We start from the raw sequence: 22,248 nt of genomic DNA, 5'->3' as shown, positions 1-22,248 counted from the left end.
TGACCTACTCCTGTGCTACATACCAAGAGCCAAGAAATATGAACTGAGGACTCCTCGCACTGGCATCTGGGTCTTAGTCCTCTCCCTTGCCCTTCCCTCCCCCACGTGTCACTATACCAGGCACGCATTGGCATACCACTGTCTCCCCTGTCTGACCCAGTGTTGGTCCTCAGCCTGGCTCCTCGAAGAACACACTCACGCCTGCGTGCAGCTGCCAGCCTCTGGATTCTACTACCTACCTGCAGTTCCCATTCCTGGCACCTCCCGCCAGCTGCATCCCAGCCTGCGCAGCACATCTGGCCCAGGAAACCAGCTGGGTCTGGCCTGGTGAGCTCAGCCCCCAGCACCCAGCAGGTGCTCATGTATCTCCGCGGAGGAAATGAAGGCAACGAAGAGAGACCACTGAGGCAGTGTCCTCCCCTACTCTGCAGCAGCTCCAGCTGCCTGCCACCCTCCATCAGGCACCCTCCAACTCCCACTCCACACCCCCCAAACAGCTGTCCTTGGACCTAGCCAGGCACACACCGTCATCCACCCTCTGGAGCCTGGAGCCGGGGCGAGGCCTACACAGATCCTGGGGTTAGGTCCCAGCTCCCCAAGGTGTGCGTTCTGGAAGGGGGACTGCTGGTGGGCTCTAGGCGGGCACCTCCTCCTGGCCCAGAGACTCCTCGCCTGTCGCTGGGGAGAACAGCACTGCTGGAGGGCCAGGGCCAGCTCTGCCAAAGCCCAGGAACCATGGCTGGCGTCCCTCTGCCAGGGTCTGGGGGTCGCGGTGGGAGAACTCGCTATTCTGTCAAAACCTTTCTAACTCAGGGGGAGCCTGGCCACTCTCCCGCTGAGCACCTTTTAATAGGACCCTATTGCCCTCAGGACAGAGCTGAATTTCTTAGTTGAGCCAACCTGCCGCTCTCTGCCTCTATCATTTCATCCCTCCTCTGCTCCCCTGCTGCCCCAAGCTCCCCAGGGCTCTGGCCTGCCTGGCCTGGTCTGCCTGCTCCACGACCCTGGGGTACCCCTGCTTTGGCTCCTCCTTTGGCAAAACCAGATAAGGTGGAGCCCCTGAAGCTCACACAACTTGGGGTGGGTCCTGAAGGAAAAGAACACAAAATGATGAATGCAAAATGATGAAGTCAGAGCCCTGAAAGTGAGGGTCCCTGAAGCTTTGGGCCATTGGCCACACGGCCGCTTGCTGCTTCCTCTGTACCCTTCTGACCTCAGCTACCCAGCACACTCACCTGACCTGTTACCTTCTTTGACCAGCCTTTCCCTGGCCCCTCCCACCACTCCCCATTCCTGCCCAGGTTAGGGTTCCCAGGATGCCCTAGGCATGGCTTCACAGTGCCCACATCACCCTGCGTCATAAGTATCTACCTGTGGGCCTGACCCTTCCATGAGGCTGGGGCCTCCCTGCCGGCAAGGGGAGTGCCAAATCGTCAGCATTTTGTTTGGCCCGGGCATGCAGGTGTCTCTGGAGATAGGTTGAATCAATGAATGAACACTTTTCCCACAATCAAGTAAATACATGAACATCTCTTATCTCTTCTGGAAGGCTTCAACGTTCAGCTGTGCAAAAGCAGAGCTATTCCACCAGGAAGGTCTCCCCAAACCCCCTCACAGACGCAATCAGCCTGAAACTCCCAGCTAAACCCTCCAACAGCCCGGAGGCCAGGCTCAAGGAGTCCACCAGGGGGCAGTGTGGGAACATGGATGCTTATCTAACAGCACCTTGCAAGTAATTGCCCTTCCCTAAGCCTTCTGCTTGCCGAAAGGATCTCCACCCAGCCCCACCATCCTGCGGCTCCCAGAGCTCCAGCTATTCATCCGCACTCTTTACAGCAGAAAGCCAGGGCCGAGGAGTCAGGCGGATCCAGGATCAAACCCCAGCTCTACCATTTCCATCCTAGCTGTGTGAATGTTGGCAGGCTCCTTTCCATCTCTGAGCGAGTCTTCTAACCTGCAGGGTTGATGTGATGCCCGTGGGAGTCTCTGAAAATGGTAAACTGCCAAATTCAGGTTGGTTATTGGTTAATTCATCATAAGCCATTGTCTCGGTCCACTGTCTGATTCCCAGATGATGCCACATGAACTGGACTTCAGCTGCGGGGGAAGATGTTGAAAATGCCAACCCTATAATAAGGTTATAAATGCTCTGATTTAGTCTTTATTAAAGACATTATGAGCAGCTTATTGATTTTTTTAAGGGAAATGAGAGGAAGCAGGAGCAAACCCTCCTGGGTGCCAATTGAATTAGCAGCTGGGAGTTTATTACGTGGGAGACACGGCCGAGCGGCGTGCCGACACTGGTTTCTGTCCCTCTGCTGTCTCCTTCCCCTGCCACGAACCGTGAGCTCCTCCAGGCTGTGAAGGAGATCAGAACCTCTCTGGAACCCCAGTGCCCAGCACAAGGGCTAACACACAGTCGGTGCTCAATTAATGCACACTGTGTTGCTCTAAGGAAGGCTTTAGAGAACACTTCCTTTCCTACTATCCACTTGGGTTTCTGTCAGCATCATCAACAGTACTTGGCTGCAAGCCCTAAACCCTGACGTGAGGGAACTTCATCTACTGGAAGGATGTCAGGTAGCTCCCCAAATGAAACGAAAGCCAGAGGACTGAGCTCAGCAAATGTCAGAGCCGCTCAGGGGTCGGGGGGGGGGCGGTGGGGGACACTCCTCTCTGCCAGGTTGCCACCACTGCAATGAATGATCTCTAATAGTCTCTTCCTATGATTCAAAACTCCTGGAGAAAGGCCATGCCTTTCATTGGCCTGGTCTGGAGAACATAGCCACCTGGCTGGATAGCCCCAGGACAGCCCCACCCACAGTGCACGAAGGGCAAATCCCCCAGTGAAGGGGGCAGGGACGCTGGATGGCCAATGGCCATCAGGTCCGTGACCCAATCCAATACAGCAAGTCCAGGCTGGGACTCCAGTCCCCGGAACTCCCCTGCAGTTCCCAGAGCCCAGCCTTGCAGCACAGAGCATGGGAAGGTGGCCGTGTGTGGGTGGAGCAGGTGAGACTGAGGTTCCTCCTTCAGAGTGTGAGAGAGCCGGCCAAGGAGGCAAGACCCTTGGAGGGCAGGGCAGAGTGAGTGAGTGACAGAGAGAAGCCTTCAGTTCAGATACAAGTCCTGGGAGCTCATCTCAGCTTGCCCGGCTTCTCTGGGCCTCAGTTGTATCATCAGTGAAGATTGTTCTGGGCAAGCTTCCCTGTCCTCCATAGTCCCTCTGTTCAGCAGAATTCAAGTACGTGGGTCCCTGAGGCCTACAGAGACGCAAAGACCCCACGGTCATTGACCACACACACACACACACACACACTCACCAGACCCCAGTAATAAAGAGGTCCCTTCTCTCAGTCATTAAACAGCAAACTTCTAGAGATGGGAAGCTGACCTTGAATTAGCTCTTTTGCTCATTAGCTGTGTGACCCTAAGCAAGTCATTAATCCTGAAGTTTCAGTGTCTTCCTCTGAAAAAAGTAACACCTTCCTCATAGGTTTGGTGCATCACATGAGGCAACACATGTGGGAGAACTTTGTACATTGTAGAACCCGGGAACTAATTTTACTTTTCAGTGGCAAAAGCCCTTTTCTTTTTATCTGGGGGTAACAGAGCCCTTTATGTCTCCCTGCATTTTGCAGACTGGCTCATTGGGAATCCCGTAGCCACCTGGGTCCAGCCCTCTGCTTGCAGACCCATGCCACAGAGTCCTGCGTGAGCCATCCTGGGCGGCGGGGAGGGGCGGTCCACGCACCCATTCCTGCCATCAGAGACTCAGCCAAAGTGTGTGTCTGGGCCCCTGTCTACACCTAAGGGCGGTACTTACCGAGGCTACCTGTGTAGTTAGGGTCATGCCAGCTGCTGCAGAAATAGCCCCAGAGGCCTGGGAACACTCGCACCCAGTAGGAGTCTATTTCTTGCTCGAGCAATAGTCCAAGTCAGGAAAACCCAACCCATCCAGAGGGGCCCTACGTTTCCGAGTTCTGTCTCATTTCAGCCTGCAGCCGGGACAGTTGTTGCCTGAGCATGTGGCTTTCTGGTAGTATCTTGCTGTGGGCAGCAAAAAGGAACAAATGCACTCTAGCTGTCAGGCTCTTTTCCTCTTCCATTTCGGGCAACGATTCATTAGATGTTCTCAACTGCGTACCAGGGGTCCCCAGCTTTCCCGCCTGTGAGTGCTGCGTCCTCCCCACCCACTGCCCAATCCCAGACCATGCCACATATGTTGTTATGGCAACACCTTCACTTCAAGGTACCAATTTCTGTATTAATTTGAGTAATACAAGCTGCGGAAATGTAGCTCCAAACTGAATAAGGGCTCGACACGTCTGAATTGGTTGCTTCTTCATACGACAGACCTGAGCCTGTATTCCTAGTCATTGGGGGTTTCCTCTTCATCAGGATCAGGGAGAGGCTTCGCCATTTGTAGTTTTGTCCGCCTCTCTTGCCAGCCTTGGGAAGGGGAGACAATGAGAAGGACATACTTCAAAAACCTCACCTCCAACCAGCCAGGACTCAGTACTCAGCACATGGCCACATCTAACTTACAAGGGAGGCAAGAACCAGGAAGAAGAGAAAATGGGTTTTGGGGGAAACGGCCAGGAGTCAAGTCCAGCTCCATGTTTGGGAGGGGTTTTCTCTGACCCACCCCTCATGCCTAGTGGCGCACATATGGTCATTCATTCATTCAACACATGTTTACTGAGCACCTACTATGCGCAGGCCCTGTGAGGGGAGGCAGTGACTGATGAATCAGACACTGATGCGTGTCCTCAGTGAGCTCACAGCCTAATGGAGAGACCAGAACCGTACAATTCCACCCCAGTGTGGTTCGAGCTGATGAAGAGTGTGCAAGGCAGGGGGGTTTTAAGGTGTTGAAGTTGTACATGGAAGACTTCTTGGGGGGCGGGTGATGTTTACACTGAGGCCAGTCAGCTGTAGGCACTGTCCTGATGGAGGAGGAAGGGTTCAGAGTAAGTCCCAGGCAGTGGCCAATCTGAGCCTGGGGCAACCTGCCAGGTGGGGCGGGGCTGGTTGAGAGGAACAGACCCGAACCCCAGCCCTCCTTCAGCAGTGAGCCCCTGGGAGATGACTCTCTCTTGGTGATGGAGGGAGGCCAGTGCAGAGCAAGATATCCAGAACGTGAGATGTCAAGTACTAAGGGGTGTATTCGTTTCCTCTGGCCGCTGTAACAAATGACCACAAATTTACTGGCTTACAACGTCACAGATATATCACTGACCAGTCTAGAGGTCAGAAGTCCAAGATGGGTCTCAGGAAAACTCCAGAGGGGAATCTGTTTACTTGCTTTTCCAACTGCTAGAGGCCACCTGCATCCCTTGGCTCATGGCCCCCAGCCGGCAACTGCATCCCTCCAATCTCTACTTCTGCCCTCACAGCCCCTCCTCTGCCTCTCCCGCTTCCCTCTCACGCGTAAGGATACTTGTGATTCTATGGAACCCTCCTGGATAATCCAGGATTGTCCCCTTGTCTCAAGGCTCTTAACTTCATTTCCTTGTGGAAATACTTCTGCACATTGTTAACCCAGGGTTTGGGCCATGACCCTGTCGAAGCCCACCAGAGCCGTCCATTGCCAGGTTCGGGGCTAGGCACGGCCCAAGCCAGGGCAATGACTGTTCTTGGAACTTATTACAGAGCTATCGGGGAAGAAGTGCTATGGTGGCTATCTTTGGGAGAATCCCCCTGAGGCAATACACACATGGGGAAAGCAGATTTGAGTAATGGAAAGAGATGATGACATTGTTTGAGAATATGGATCTGGCTATGCCTGAAGCCAACTCTGGACTTCTCAATTACATGAACGAAAAAAAAAATCTATTTGGGTTCCATTCCATTTCTAGAAGTTGCAACCAAATAGGTACTGATAAATCCAGTCTCCGGCACTAGCCTCAGGCTTAGGGACCGCCTGCAATGTCCCTCTCCCTTTCCCCAGGCTTCCCCATCCTTCAAGACTGTTTCACCCCACCTCTCCAAGGAAGCCATCCCTGATTCTCCACACTCCCAGCTCACCTGCCCCTACCTAGAATGCTCCCCATAGGATTCCAAGCTCTCCAGTTGGCCGCCTCAGCCAAGTGCCTTCCCACTGCCCCCTTGACCTTCCTTGTCCTTTCAGCCTTTGGGATGAGCTGCCTGTCTGCCCTCTGGTCACTTACATCTGCTGGGACATGACCTTCCACCAATCTGGAAGGACCAGATGCTAAGCTACAGGAGAGTCAACAGCTGCCATCCTCGAGAACAGGGAAAGAAAAGCTTTATTGGTCCTTCGCCAAGGTTTGCAGCGCCCTGTCCTTGACAGGGCCCCAAAAGCCAGCTCAGAGCTTCTCACCCTGAGGTCTTCTCTACAAGGCCAAGGCCATCCCCAACAGAGCAGCAGTCAGATCATCAGTCATTTCCCCCGGACACAGAGAATCAGGAAGCCTCCTTGAAGATCCCGGTGCCCTAATCCTTCCATACCTCTGATTCTGATCTGATTCTCGGATTCTGATCTGATGCACAGCCAGGGTTGAGGACCACTGCCATCCATCAACAAACTTTATGATCTTTGAAGGCTTTCTTCACACTTCTCTCCTATAGGACTGACTCCTCCTCAGCTGAACTCTAAGATATTTGGGCTACTTTTTTTTTACCCCATAAAAAATCTCCCTTTAGGAGCTCAAAATGCTAAAACTTGAATACCTCCAGACACAGGAAGCTCACCACTTCTCTGGCAAATCATTCTCTTGCTGGACGGTGGATCCAGGTCTGCCCTCTAAACTTACTTCTCTCCAGCCCTCTGGGAAAGCTGACAGAGTACCTCTCCCTCTGGCCTTGACCCCCCAACTTTCCAGTGCTGGCCTCAGCCCCAACACTCACTGGCTGTGCAGGAGAACAGTCTCTTGGGTCCCCTACCATTGATACCCACATTTCCACAGACCTCTCCCTTATATTCCAAGTATCTCTAGCTGTTTTCCTGGGGAGTCTCTGACATGGGGTCCCGTGCCACCTCATGCCACACCTCTCTCAGCCCCTCCTCGATGGGAACACGCACTGTAAACATTGTAGCACCATCGAGGCTGCCTCTGAAGAGAACACGTGTGGCTGCTACAGCTCTTCCCACAGAAGGAAGATGTCGCTGCTGAGAGGAAGGTGCAATGAAAATGTGGGGTGCTGCAGGGGTGCAGTGCGTTTTCCAGATCAGAGCATCAGACTTGACGATGCTTCTCAGGGAGGCTAGGCGAGGCCTCTGTTCTGCCGCAAACCACCCACCTTCCAGAAGCTACTCCCAGACCTGGTGTGTATGAGCCAGGCTCTCCTCCCCAGCCAGCGCAGCCCAGCAAGCTGCGTGGGTACACAGCCTGGCCAAGCTCGGTATGTAACAAGGGCCACGAGGCCCATGATGGCACAGCGGCAGGGGGGTCAAGAGAGCCCCCATCCCCTTATTCCACGAACCCTTATTGTTATTATAGACACCACTTATGAGTCCCCACTGTGCATGCTGTAGGCTCCGGCTGTGCAACCCTGGGCAAATCAGTTCTCGTCTCTCAGTCTATTTCTTACCTGTAAGACGTGCATGATCCTTGTCTCTGCCTTAAAGGATTGTCAGCAGAAATGAATGAAATGAGTAAGTCCTCAAATAATGTCAGCTGCTGTCGCACTTCTTCTATCCTGACCACCACACAGCTAGAAGGGAGGAGGAGACTGAGGCTCAGGGAAGCTCTCGACTCCTCTCAAGGTCCAGCAGGGAGAACTGTGGGTGAGGCCAGAAGCCCTTTTTCCACCATGCCATTGTGTCCAAACTTAGGGACTCCATTGTCACTCCCAGCAGCACACCGGGGGCCAGCATATCGGGCCTGGTCCCTGGTCCAGTGGAGGCAGACAGACACACAGACAGTAGCACTGCCAGGGAGGAAGAGCTGTGATGGGGACCTAGGGAGCTGGGGAAAACCAAGGAGAGTGCTCACCCAGACTGGGGAGCCCTGGGGAGACACAGGAGAGGTGACTTCTTAGCCAGGCCCTGAGGGCTGAGTGCTACATATGGAAGCAGCCCCCCAGTTCCTCAGGGAAGCAGCTGGAACAGTGGTAAGGACATGGGTTAAAGCCTGGTCTGCCCCTCAGCCGTGTGAAGAGTAAGTCTGCCTCTCTGAGCCTCCGTTTCCTCATCTAAATAGCAGGGGACTTAGTAACAGCAAGATCACGTTGGTGAAAATGCCTGGTGCCTGGTAGGAATTTATAGGCTGCAGAATCTCAGTCTCCGACCTCTTACTAAGTGCCTCCTGCATGCCCAGCCCAGGATGGGAGATTATCATCATCCAGTTTGCAGACAAGGATGCTCAGGCTCTAACAGCTGAGGGACTCGCCTAAGGTGGCACAGGTTCACCGCCAGCTCTGCATTCACTGAGCGCTTACTAAGTGCTCATCACCTCAGAGAATCCCCCAAACATCTCTGGGAGGATGGCGTTGTTTGTTTCCATTTCACAGATGAAGAAATGAAGGTCCAGGATGCGGACCTGCACAAGATCATCAAGGGGCGGGGGGGGGGGGGGGTGGCTTGACAAGGGGCCATGACGAAGGCCAACCTCAACCTTCTTTGGCTCTCCACGCCAGTACCTCTGCCACCAGGCTCCAGATGTGGCCCTGGACATACCTAGAAGTTGACCCAAACAACGTGGTCCCACAAGGGTCTTTGAGGTTGACTCTGAGATACCCAGATCCGAATTCTCAGAGGAAATAAGCTTATTAGAGGGGGTTGAATTTGCTGCTAATAGAACAGTGGTGGGCATTGGTTGTTTCTTCACCTGTAAAACAGAAATGATAATAATCCTTCCCGGTGTCCCCTGCCTCAGATAGCAGAATCCACCCTGGTTTTCGTGTGGGACCCACCCGTTGCCTCTCTCAGCCCAGGAGATTTGGATGGGACCAAATCCCCACCCCCAGCTCCAGGCATGGAGCCCAGCAGGGCTGGCTAGTCCCCCCGGTGCAGTGTTTGGACCCAAGTCCCAAGGGTCTTGGTGTCTCTAGTGGGAAGGGAGAGGTCTTCCTTTTTTTTTTTTTTTTTAAATTTTTTTTTCAACGTTTTTTATTTATTTTTGGGACAGAGAGAGACAGAGCATGAACGGGGGAGGGGCAGAGAGAGAGGGAGACACAGAATCGGAAACAGGCTCCAGGCTCCGAGCCATCAGCCCAGAGCCCGACGCGGGGCTTGAACTCCCGGACCGCGAGATCATGACCTGGCTGAAGTCGGACGCTTAACTGACTGCGCCACCCTGGCGCCCCATGGGAGAGGTCTTTCAACGATGCCGTTGGGAGGAAAGGACAGAGGCCAAGGCTGCCCCAGAGTAAGCGTGGCACAGGAGAGCAGAGCCAAGAACTGGACATTGTATCCTGGTACACCATCTGATCGTCTGCGGGCAGCCTTGTTCTGGCTAAAGCAACCCCTTGGGAGATTTAATTACAAAAACCAGTAAGTGCCCCTCTTTTCTCAAGTCCCCCTTTGAATCCGGCTTCTGATACTCGCAACAGCAGAAACTTGACAAATAAAACAACCCCAAGTGGAGCTAAAATATCACATTTGCCATGAAAAACAAAAATACAAGAAAGCATTAACGTCTTAATGGTAGTAATTAAACAAGCAGGAAAACAATCAAATTAAATAAGAGAGTTTTATTTATCTAGAAGGCAGTACTTAAAGAGAGAATTATTTATTTAGGAAAGAATAAAGGTGGGGGGGGAGGGGAATGGAGACTGCTGAAATTCTGAAGAAGGCATCTGGGCACTCAGAGGGAGAAACCATCACGGATTGAGTGCTAACTATGTGCTAGGTGCTTCTCCTGACCTGATCCATTCCATCCTCAAAAACCCAGCCTAAGTAGTGGTTTTATACCCACTTTCACAAATGCAGAGATTGGTGTTCAGAGGAAATAGACACTCAGCCAAGGCCACATAAAATTGGCACCGAGCTTCATCTCACCCCGAGTCCAGGGCTATCTGCTCATCAAATAATTCACTCAGGAAGCATTTATTAAGCACCTGAGGAATACCAGACCCTAGGATAGCGCTGTGATCACAGTCACTGGTGGTCACCATCGGAACATCATAGAAGGCTTCCAGAAGTGGAAATCCATTGTGAAAATCAGGGCCAGCACCAATGAAGACGAGGCTACCTCCCTCCCCAACCACTTCTGGGTCACCAAGTACAAGGGGAAAATTCAAGTCCATCTGATTGTAGAGTCTGCACATGCCCTAAGACAGAACACCCTGTGTCTCCAGGACCAGCACAACTCCCCTGTGCTCGGAACTTACATACTCCCTCTGCTCTTGAGAAAAGCGCTGATAGCCTCGTCTAGAAATCCTTCAACTTTTCCTTCTATAAATAAGAAATCCCTTGCAAATAATTACACAGCCTCTCTACCCACCGGTTCTAATGGAAAGCAAATGCTTCATAAATCTTTTTAAAAAATCCATCCACAAACTCCACCTGATGGGAGACTTCAGGAACTCAGAGCCACACAGGGTCAAGCTGGACCTAGTTTAGCTGGGACCGCCATTGAATGAGAGCCTGCTGTGAGCACGCAGCGTCAGGCTGTAAGCCTACAGGTTACTGCTTCGCTGAATGCACCCAGGCCCCTGGCAGGGACGTAGCCCTGGCCTCCATAGCACAGATGAGAACACTGCAGCCCAGCGAGGCAGAAACATACAGTGATCCAGGGCAGAGCAAGACTTGAACCCAGACCCCTCTGTTCCCAGAGGCTGTCCTGCTCTCATCTCGCCATCCTTGCCCGCACATTGGGCAACAACAACAAGGCAGGAGCAGCACTGAGTCCCCAGACACTTCTTTATTGCTGCAAGAAGAAGGTGAAAGCCCCCCTGTCTGGTAGCTGCAGAGTAGGGTTGCAGGGACTCTAGGGAACAAAGTCACTCACATTCTGCCCAGACATCTTCAGAATAGATCGCAGCGCTCTGGGAACATGCCTCCTTAGTCCCATAAATAATGGAGAACCCGTGCGTCCTGTGGCATTTCTGCTGAAATCATCACTCACCCACACTCTCTGCGCTTCCCGCAGAGGCCAAAGAAATCCTTGCTGATTTTTTTTTTAAATGCAGCCTTTTGTTGAACGTAGTTTTGGATTTAGCCTCCACTGAGCCCCTACTCGGTGCCATGCCCTGTCTTAGGCACCTGAGGGGCAGAAATGACCTGAACACAGCCCTGCCCTCAAGGAGCTCAGATGCTGCTGAGAGGGGAGAGATTAAACAGACTCTGGAGTTGCCGTGACGTCAAATATTCAGCAGAATCGGGAAGAGTGGGGAGCAAGGAAGCGGGGGAGGGTCGCTGCAGACCAGACTGGCAGGTCAGTGTCTTGCAGGGGGGATAGGAAGAGTCAAGGTTGTGCCCAGTGGGGGAGCCACCCTGGGGAGAAGGGTGTTCTTAGAAGGGGCGGGGCTAGTTGGGGAGCCATGGGATTCCTCTGTCACCCTCAGGTCTCAGTCAAGCTATGAAACTTACAAAGTCACAAAGGTAATGAGATGTTGTTGTTGTTGTTGTTGTTGTTGTTGTTGAGATGGGGAGGGTATCAAGATGTGCACACCTGTAGCCAACCTGAGGCGGTGCACACAGATGTGGAAGCTGAGTGTCACAAGGAGGAAAGCCAAGGGCATGTGGAAATCAGGGAAGGTGTGAACTGGCACGGGCTCTGAAATGGGGGAGTTTGGCAAAGTTCATCGACATTTTCCAGAAGCGGGTGGCCCCAAGAGACCCCTGGCAGCCTAGCACTGAATGATGGGAGGGAAGGAAGCACAGAGAAAGGGGGGGCTTACTCTAGGGTGGGGTGAGGGGTCTACAGGAAGAATGACACTGGAGGTGGAGCCAGAAAGATTAGTTTGAGTCTGCCAGGCAGAGAGGAGGGAAGCATTTCAGGCAAAGGAACCAGAGGGTGGGGACGTCTGTTGCCTTGGCTTCCCCGCCTCTGTTCAACACTTCATTTGGTAACCACCTCCTGACTTTCCCCTGGGAAATCCCCACTCTTGGTCCCCGTGGTTTAGGTGGAGCTAATGCCACTCTCCCAGATGCAGGAATGGGCTTATGGTCCAGTCCTGGCCAATCGGTACACCCCAGCCCCCACAACCATTGGTTTAATGCTGGCCACGTGACCCCAATCGGCCAACGGGAGTCAGCCCTGGGACCTTTGCTGGAATATCTAGAAAAGACTCTTTTTTTTTTTAACTTCTTTTTTTTTTTTTTTTTTTTTTTTTTTTTGAGAGAGAGAGAGAGAGGAAGCACATGAGCGGGGAAAGGGCAGAGAGAGCAGGGGGAAGAGAGGATCTGAAACGGGCTCTGTGCCAACAGCCAAGAGTCCAACATAGGGTTCGAACTCACGAGCCATATGGTCATGACCTGGGCCGAAGTCGGACGCTTAACCGACTGAACCACCCAGGTGCCCCAAGAGACTCTTCCTTCCTCCTGAAGTTACTACCCCTGATCATCATGAGGGGAGTGTCTGCCTGAGAATGGAGTCAACACAGAGGAAAGCATATTCTAAACAGCATGACTTAAGTACCTCTGCATGCCTCAAGCTCCCTCCACCGCTGGATATTCCATTACATGAGCCAACAATTTTCCTCTCCTTGTTTAAAAGTCTTTGAGATGGCTTATCACACCGGTGACCTCCCAGATTGTGACAGTGGGTGCGAAGGCCTAGAGGTGGCAGATGTGCTGTGTGTCTAGATGCTTATGGCGAGTAGACTGTGGCAGGAAATGAAGTTGTGTAGGCAGCTGTGGCCACGTCACAAAGAGCCGTGATGTGAAGCCAAGCTGGGCTGAGGGCGCCGGGAGAGGACTTTAAGCTGAGGAATGATATAGTCAGATGGATGTTTGCAGACCCACTCTGTTTATTCCTATGTGTTTAAAACCTAGAAAGAAGCCACCAAGTAGAATGCGAGCCAGACATTTTTCTTCTCCAGTTTTTCGGCACAAAGGTGCTATCTAAGGCACTGAGGGCCCAAGAGGACGCTTCCAGGAAAGGGAGCTAGCTGGCTGAATCTTTAGGAGGAGATTGGCACGCTGGCTTGTACATTCAAAATGCCAACTAGTTCTAGCCCCTGGCTTCAGCTGTCACGGACTGACTGTGCTGTCAGTCGCTCTGATCCCATAGAGGGGGAAGAAAGACTATTCCTGTATTGTTCCCCCCTGAAATCTAACTCCACAAAAGTCTTCTGTCCTTGCCTCTGCCTCGGCTGATGGATCAAAGGACTATTAAAGCTGATAGACAAGAGGACCAGATAATGAGTTATTTGACGCTAGTGGTATGCAAACGGCCAGAATGATTAACACACTCTCAGGGAGTTGGTGATAGATGGCCTTATTGGCACCAAGTCATCACCTCTTCCTGTTTCCAAGCCCTTTGTCACGTGACATTAGAGTCCCTCTCATTAAAAGAGGGGGACACTAGAGTCCCCCTCACATTAAAATGTGTCCCATTTTCTTGACTTTGGGCTCAGTCGGGTGACTTGCTTCAGCCAACAGGAGGTGAGAAGTGACAATCCGCCTGTTTCAGGCCTAGGCCTTCAAAGACCTAGATGCTTCCACCCAGCTCCTAGCACTCTTGCCATCACCATAAGGAGAACATGTTCCCATGAGACCACTGTTGGGGGGTGTGATTCTCCATGTCTCCACACTTCGAATGAGAAGACACCGGGACTGGCTACATAACTTGTAGGTTCCACTGCAAAATGAAAATGCAGGGTCCCTTATTCAAAAATTATGAATCATTTCAAGATGGTTGTAACAGAGCATTCAACCAAGCGCATCCTTCTATGCCTGCGCAGGACCACATGCAGTTTCACAGGTCCCACGTCTCGGAAGCCAGTCCTGGCAGGGGCAGTGACAGTTGTTGTTGGAGACTGGCATGACCAAACTGGGCTCCTCAGGTCAGATCTGGTCAATCACTTGTTTTTTGTTTGGCCCTAGAGCTAAGAATGTTTTTACATTTGTTACTGGTTGAAAAAAAATCCAAAGAACCCTATTCCGTGACATGTGAAAATTACTGAAATTACAATTTCGGTATTCACCAAGTTTTACGAAACGCAGCCCTGCTTGTACCCTTACATCTTGCCTGAGCTGCTGTCACACCACAACGATAGCATTGAGTCACTGCAACAGCGACTGTGGGATCCACAAAGCCTAAAACATTCTTCACTCCCTGACTTTTTACGGAAAAAGTCTGCCAACCCTGTTGCCGATAGACAGAAGGGTCACCTAGCCAATTCTCACCTAGAACAGCTGAGTGGCAACTGAACCACAGATCTCTGGGATGAATGCGTGTTGCTGTTACACGCTCTGAGATTTTGTTGTTATGTGTAATGTGGCAGTCACAAACCATTCGGGCTTTGATGTAAGTTAAGATTTCTCAAAGAATGGTGTGTGGGATGAGTTCAGGAGCCTTACGCGGCATTGAACTGCATCATGAGAAAGGATTGCTGTTTTCCCCTCTTCTCTTTAAGTCGTTATTTCATCAAGAAGGGAGCTTCAGCTTGGTGCTGGTAAGTCTTTAATGCTTTCCTCACTCCTGGTCATTTACTCTTAACAGGGACAGAGCACCCTTTGAATTCAGGAATTTGTCAGGTAATGGTATCCCTCTAGAAAGGATAAGAGAGTTGTTTTCATTGTATTCCTTTTGATGATTGATCTTCTATTTCTGTCAAGCAAGACTGGTTTCTCATTTATGTCAGTGCTTTTGTCCTGCAACTGTTGATGGAAAAATCATGAGTGTATTTTCAGAAAAATTATAAAGGCGATATTAGTTAAATTAAAAAAAATATTGAGGGGCGCCTGGGTGGCGCAGTCGGTTAAGCGTCCGACTTCAGCCAGGTCACGATCTCGCGGTCCGGGAGTTCGAGCCCCGCGTCGGGCTCTGGGCTGATGGCTCAGAGCCTGGAGCCTGTTTCCGATTCTGTGTCTCCCTCTCTCTCTGCCCCTCCCCCGTTCATGCTCTGTCTCTCTCTGTCCCAAAAATAAATAAACGTTGAAAAAAAAAATTAAAAAAAAAATATTGAGTATATCATCATGCAGGTGTAAATAAATATGGGGAAAATCACAAAAGTGGGGGCCAAATGGCTAAAGTTTGGGAAGCACTGATACAGATGACTTCTGAAACCCCTCCCTTCTCTGGTTGCAGAGCATGATGCCAAGCATGTTAAATTTGGGATGACTTTCCCTGGCTCAGGCTTTATCTCTGCTGCTCACTGGCTGTTTAACCTTGAACAGATTATTTCACCTCTCTGAGCCTCAATCCCCTTGCTGCAAAATGGAGATAGCACTTATCAACCAGCATGCTTCCTCTTTGTCCCCTACTCACAGAACCCCAATTTTATTCAGGTATCTACTATCCCCCCCAGGTAGCCATGAGCTTCATGGAAGTTGATCCCAGCTCCAGCAGTGGCCCAGTCGCCCTTCCTCCTTGCCAATGGTTTGTCCAGGAGTAGATTATAAACAAATGCTGGCCACTGAGGCATGAGAGACTTTTCTGGACATTTTGTAGCTTCTAAGAGAGAGCCGCCGGAAATAATAGTCCCTTGTATTTGCCTGGGTATTATTGAGTCTGGATGTAATTCTTGGAACCACTGTAGTCAGTTGCCTCTGATAAAGCCAACACTAATAAAAGACAAATGATAGATGGACAGCCCCCGGGTTTGGTGATATTTGTTGAGCTGCTGAATCAACCAGCCCTGAAGCTAACCCTATCTCTGTAAGTGAAATGTGTGGGGTTATAAATGTCCTTATTGTTTAAGCCGGTTTGAGATGTGGCTTCTGTCACTTGCAATCAAAAGAAACCTAACTAATACAGACATTGGTATTTTATGTTAAATAGCTACATTAATACATCTGCAAAATGGTCTGCCTGATTTGTGATTATACGTACAGTCTTTTGCGCATAAGCATCTGCAACAGGGACTCCCACTGGCCAACCAGTATTCCTTCCCCCATTCTTCCTTGCAAACAAAACCTAGATTTTATTCAGGGTAGCAATGTGCTCAGGTAAAAGACTACATTTCCCATCCTCCCCTTGCAGGTAGGTGTAACCACATGACTGAGTTCTGGCCAATGATGTGCAAGTGGAAGCAAACTGTAAGCATTCCAGGAAGACTGCCTAAAGGGAATTGACTCAGCCAAAGTACAGCCCTTTCAGCCTTTCCTCTCATCCTCTTCCTTGAGCTTCCAGTGGAGTTGTGATGGTTGGAGCTCCTGGAGTCCTCTTGGGCCATGTGGTGACCTTGAGGACAGAAGATGTGTGCAGCAGAGCATAAACATGGAAGGAGCCTGGGTTCTTAATGAGTTCCTGGAGCACGCATACCAGCACTGCACTACATTTATGCAATAAAGTAAATCTTTGTGTGTTTAAGCCCCTGTTACTTTTGGGATTTCCATTACACACAGCAACACCTAATCCTAACTGATAGCGTATCTAATTGGAAATTCCTTGTTCTCTATCAAGAGGCTGATGTCTGCAAATATACAAAAGTGTGCCTAGAACAACTTTCAGATACACAATAGGCCTAAGATTTAATATGATCTTTATTGACAGTTGGATTCTCCAAAGAAACTTAGATTTGGTGGGAAAATAAAAACAAATCATTTATGTGATACACTTACTGCAGAATCCAGTCCATGCAAAGCACGCAAATAACAATGACTTCTAGATTAGTCCAACCTAACCTGAGGTTGGATCAATTAGTCCAACCCTGCGATTTGACATGTGTGGAAATGGAGGTCCAGAGAGGGGAAGCCCCTTGTCCAAAGTCCTGTAGCCAGTGGGCAGTGCAGGCAAGACTCGAGCGCTCATTTCTTCACCTTTGCCTGTGATCTTTCCTATCTTCCTGATCCCTTTTGCAAGGAAATGAGGCAGTGGTCAGGAGGCCCTGGCTGACCATACCCCCTCCAGGAGCCTCTCTGGCAGTGATCCTTTGTCTTAGTCCACCCAGGTTGCTGTAACCAAATACCACAGGCTGGGTGGCTTATAAACAACAAACATTTGTTTCTCACAGTTCTGAAGGCTGGAAGTCCAAGAGCAGGAAGCCAGCATGGTCCAGTGAGGGCCCTCTTCTGGGTTGCAGTGTTCTTGTTGTGTTCTCACATGGCAGAAGAGGATGAGGAACTCTCTGGGGTCTCTTTTGGAAGAGCACTACTCCTAGTTATGACAGCTATGCCCTCATGACTGAACCACTTCCCAAAGGCCCCGCCTTCCAATACCATCACCTTGGGGATTAGGATTTCCACGTATGAAGTTAGGGTAGACACAAACAGTCAAACCACAGCGTCCCTCTCCCGGGCAGCCAGCTCAGCTGAACAGCCTCTCGGTTCTCTTCCAAGTTCAGGATTCCCTAGCTTGTTCAGGACCAGAATGAAGAGAAAGGATTGGGAGTCCTATCCTCTTCCATCCATGTGTCCCCCTGTCTCTGTTCCTGTGATGCCTGTGAGTTTAATAATGTATAATAGAAATGAGGACAAAAGTGGGGAAAGTAAATAGTCTGAGCATCTAAACAGTATCCAAACCTGGGACACAGGTAGGGTGGGTTTACAGCCTTCTTCCTTCTTTCTTAGGGGTCTTCGCAGCCCTTTCAGTAGCTCTGTCTCCTATAGGGAAGGCGGGAGCCATAAGACATCAGGGTGGCTAATACAGCCATGGAAGAAGGTCTAGAGGTGCTGACCTCACTGGAAGGCCAAAAGGGAAGACAGAATGCTCCAGAAATGGTTTTGTTGCTGCCTCCCTGCCAGAGAAGTATCTGTTATTAGAAGAACCTTATCAACATTTTCTTAGTGCTGTTATGAAGACAGCCAACTTGCCCTAAACTGATGAATTTTGAAAGAAGCATAAAATAATTAAAAAAAAAAAACAACAACTCTGAAGCTAAAAGAGTAATAATGAATGTTTAAAAGCTTGGCTCACTTGAAGCTTCTCTCTGGAACACATTAACCCTTTCACTGATTACAGGTTCCAAAAAAGATGATTATTAGGGGATTCCAAGAACCATGTGAGATATTAAAATATCTCTGATCATTTAATTCTTAGAAGAACGCTTCGTTGCAAAAATTGGTGTCATGCCCCCCACCCAGCCATAATCAGGGGAGCTGGACCCACACCTGGGCCTGTGAGACTGTGACAGCTCACGCTCTGGTCTCCATGCTGGGCCCCAGCCATATTTTGGTCCTCCACCGTGGGTCCGCCCTGGGACTCAGCCAGGACAGATGGCCCACTTAGCCTACCCAAGGACAATCTCTCATGCTTGCCTGCCAGCTCTTAAACCTTCCAGCCTGGCCAACAAGGTCAGAAAGCTCTTTGGGAGACAGGGGGTGGGGACGCTGCTTGGGCCATCTCCTTCATTCCGGTTCTCCTTGGCTCAGAGGAGCAGGTTGCCAAGCGAGAAAGCCGAGGGGAAGCTGGTCCTGGCGGCCCTGAGGGCAGAACTGGAGACTCCAGAGAGGAAGTCTACACAGAGGCAAGTTTGGACTCCACAGAAGATGAGCTTCTAGCAGAGCTTCCAACTCAACAAGAATGAGTTTCCCATCACTAGAGGTATGCAAGCTGAAGTCAAACCGCCACCTTCCAGGAATGCAGTGTGAGCCATCCTTGCCTTTGGTGGTTTTGGCACTCAGGGGCATTGAAATAATCCTTATTCCAAGAGAGCTTATTACAACCGACACCAAGTTAGCATGTACCAAGACCCTGCTCCAGATGCCCACCCAACCTGTGCCCATCCAACCTCAACAGCTCTGCCGCTGGGGCTCATTAGCCCCATTTTCCAGATGCTTAGAGAAGGCAAGTGGCTCATCCAGGGCCATACACCTTGACCCATATCCAGCTGCCTCCCACACCTTTCAGTGCTTTTTCCACTCTGAATCTTGCCTGAAGTCAATCCCATTTGTGGAAGGCAATCTTCCCATAAAGGATGAGGACCTCCTCTGCATAATACCAAAAATCACTATTTACTGAAAGCTTGCTATGTGCCAGGCACTCTTTTATGCACTTTTTTTTTTTTTGCAGATATTATCTCATTTAATCCATCCAAATCAACGTTCCCCTTTGCTGTATGAAGAAATTGACTTGTAAAGGTGAAGTCACTTGCCCGAGGTCAGAGCCAGTGAGTGGCAGACCAAGCCTTCTTGTTTTTTTGAAGTACTCCCGTTTCAGCAGGGGGCAGACCCAGCCACAAGGCATGTGGAATAAGAGGAGGACAATGAGAAAGAAGAAGGAGTAGGGATGGTCTGGGACAGCCATGTGAAAGAGCAGCTTTCACGAAGCTGATGGAAAGCTGGGGAGGACCCTTCCAGCAAAAGGGCCTGACTGCAGAAGCTGGAGGCTGCCCCTTCCCCAGTTGGTTTGTATGGATAGCTGGATGGCCTTAGTCAAGTCACTGTCCCGTTCTGAACTTGGAATAGACCACAGCTTAAACCAGAGCTCCAAGTCCAGCATGGATGAGAGGACAGTTGGGGAAACTGAGGCAAGCAGGCAGAGTTAGTGAAAGCTATGATTCCACAAGTCCACTCACCAGTTTCCCAGCTGGGAGTGCTAATTGACTCTCCCTGCTCTGGGAGGGGGGAGGGGCGGGGATTGGGAATGGAGACCCCACCACTCGCAAATCATTAGGTCCCAACTATTCGGAGAAGGTGCAGGGGTGGTGCCTGGAAGCTGCCATCCCAGCGTCTTGCACTCTCAGATCCCATTGGCACCCTTTCCAACCAGGACCTGCAAGGGCCCTGTCTCCAGCCAGCTTCCAGGGAGTTGATCCTATAGGTCCCTTTCATTCATTTGTTTATTCATTCAACAAACATTTATTGGGCACCAGCAACGCCCCATCCTGGAGCAAGGCACTTCCAGGCCCATATCCTTGCTACTCTGGGGTGGGGCTAATTACCCACCATCGGCCAGAAGAGAGGAAGAAATTCAGTCACGGTCACACACCTAAGAAGGAGTAGAGTCCATACTCAAGCCTACGGCCTTGCTGCCACACCAGCCCAGGCTTGGCCCACGGTGTCTGAGATAAACCCACAACTCAGGCCCTGCTGCCTGAGCCATGTGTGTGCCTGTCTGAAGGTCCTGGATTTCCCACCGTCCTGGCACCTGTCACGGTTTAGCAGGTTACCATGGTATCGCTCCCCAGCACCCCGGGCAGCAGGGACCACCATCTGTTTACACGGCTGTCAGAGGAATTGATGTCATGCGAAATTGTCAGCTCAGCAGGATGGGAGGAGGAAGAGTGGGCGGCTCTGAAAGCTTCCAAGCCATCAACACTCATCTCCATCAAAGCCCTGAGCAAGTCGCTGCTCCCCTGGGAGGAATGGAGGAGAAGGGGGATTGAGAAAAAAAAAAAAAAAAAAAAAAAGGATACTTCCTCAGAGGAAGAAGCAGGGGGCAATCAATGGTAATCGTATTATTATTTCCATTGTGATAATCATTTTACAAGTCACAGGCTCAGTTCAGCCTCTCACAGCCCTGGAAGATCAGCATCAACATTAGCTCCATTTTACAGATGCTCCAGACTATGAAACTGAGGCTCAGAAACACGAAGAGCCTGCTCGAGATCATAGGCAAACAGGATGGCTGATCCCGTAGGAAACGGCTCCTGATCCTCAGGCTAGGAGGCAGGGAGTTGCTTTTGGCCAAGATGGGAGGCAGGTCTGCCCCAGGGATGCAGGCACAGGGCAGTTGGTCCACTGAACGCACCACAGAGCGTGGGACGGAAATGACATGAAGAGCCCGGGCTGAGAGCCGGGAGCCTCGGGTTCTAAATCACGCCCTCTGACACGAACACTGCTGCAATCAGGGACAAACAGCTGGCGATTGCCAAAGCCAGAGCACAACTAAGGGACGCCTAAATATCCCAGGAAATATAACTGGACAGTGGAAATCTGTTGCTTGCCAGTTCATCACCCATTCCCGTTTTCAGTAACAGTCTACTGATTCTCCCCCGGGGAGCCAAAACCCCTCTAGTCTCACTCCACCGGGGACCGGAAGATGCTGACCCACCCCAGATAACCTGCCTCTAATCCAACCGGTGTATCTCAACTCCGGGCCATGATGATTGGCTCAGGCATGGCACGTGACCCAAAGCGAGCCAATGAGAGTCAGGAAAGAGAATCTCTCCTGCTGGGCTCATAAAAGGAGACAATACAGGCCAGAACTTGACCACTGTCTTGCACCACGGGGGCAGCGCCTGCTTGAGAAGGTAGCTGACGTCCGGCTAAGCAAGGCCAAGAAGGGGAGTACAGATTTCCCCTGGATCCAGCCACTCCTGGAGGAGAGAATCTTTGGGACTCGCATCCCTTTTTGCTGAGGTAGTTGAGTTTCCTCAGTGCCACTTGAAAGAGTCCTGGTTGGTTCACCCCAACTCATCTCAGTGAAGGAACCCGGTGGGGTTGAGAGGAATCACTGAAGAAGCAGCCTGGGTTAAAAGTGAGACGGTTTCCCCCTCCCCCCCCCCGACCACCACCGAGGGGAAACCGAGTAACAACAGATTGGTTGCTGAACTGGCCTCAAAGGAGAGTGGGCAGGTTAACTTCAGGGTTTGGTTCTGCGGGTTGTGCAAGTTGGGACCAGCGCGGAATTGCAAGAATGGGGGACTGGTTGAGGCTGTCACAAGACTCTGTTCTCTCCATTCTCCCCCTGCAGTACGCAGCCTCACCTCTAAATAAACATTGACCAAATATTTAGAAAATACTGACTTGAAAGGACCCGGTGTATTAACCTGCACAAGTGACCCACGTGTCTCCAGCTAGCCCATGTATTATAAAACCTGATACAACCTTGGACAAATCCTGTTTCTCTCTGGGCCTCAGTTTTCTCATCTCTGAAGTGAGGACCCCCATTTGCATTTGCTATGAGGAAAGGGAAGCAGTGAGGGACAGGATTTGATTGACATGCACTGTGGCCGGGCCAGGAAGAGCTTGGAATCTCTCGCCCCTCACCGTAGAGTCACAGTCTCCCATTTTCAAATAAGCATCGGTTTTCAGTTGGGATGTTTTTCTCCATTTAAAACTCTTTCTCTCCTTCCTTCTTAAAGACACAAACTGAAATATTTATGGATGAAGTGATACGATGCCTGGGATTCGCTTCAAGATGATATGGAAGGGAGAGAGTAGGTGGAGGTATAGATTAAACAGAATTGGCTGGGAGCTGTCGAAACAGGGATGATGGACACATGAGGGTTTATTATACTATTTCTCTACTTCTGCAGAAGTTTGAAATTTCCATAATAAAACGT

General features: G+C 50.7%; 1 protein-coding gene across 1 annotated transcript in view; it reads left to right on the top strand.

Moving 5' to 3' along the window:
* Nucleotides 1–16,363, top strand: part of HRH2 (histamine receptor H2) — a 79,195-nt gene extending 62,832 nt beyond the window's left edge. Inside the window, exon 3 of the mRNA XM_023259434.2 lies at nucleotides 16,062–16,363. Within this exon, the coding sequence (XP_023115202.2) occupies nucleotides 16,062–16,065 (4 nt within the window). The 3' untranslated portion in view covers nucleotides 16,066–16,363. The remainder of the gene's footprint in view (nucleotides 1–16,061) is intronic.
* Nucleotides 16,364–22,248: the final 5,885 nt, after the last annotated feature.

This window comes from Felis catus, chromosome A1 (genome assembly GCF_018350175.1).
Source record: "Felis catus isolate Fca126 chromosome A1, F.catus_Fca126_mat1.0, whole genome shotgun sequence".
NCBI classification, from domain to species: domain Eukaryota; kingdom Metazoa; phylum Chordata; class Mammalia; order Carnivora; family Felidae; genus Felis; species Felis catus.
This window is presented reverse-complemented; position numbering and strand designations above follow the sequence as displayed.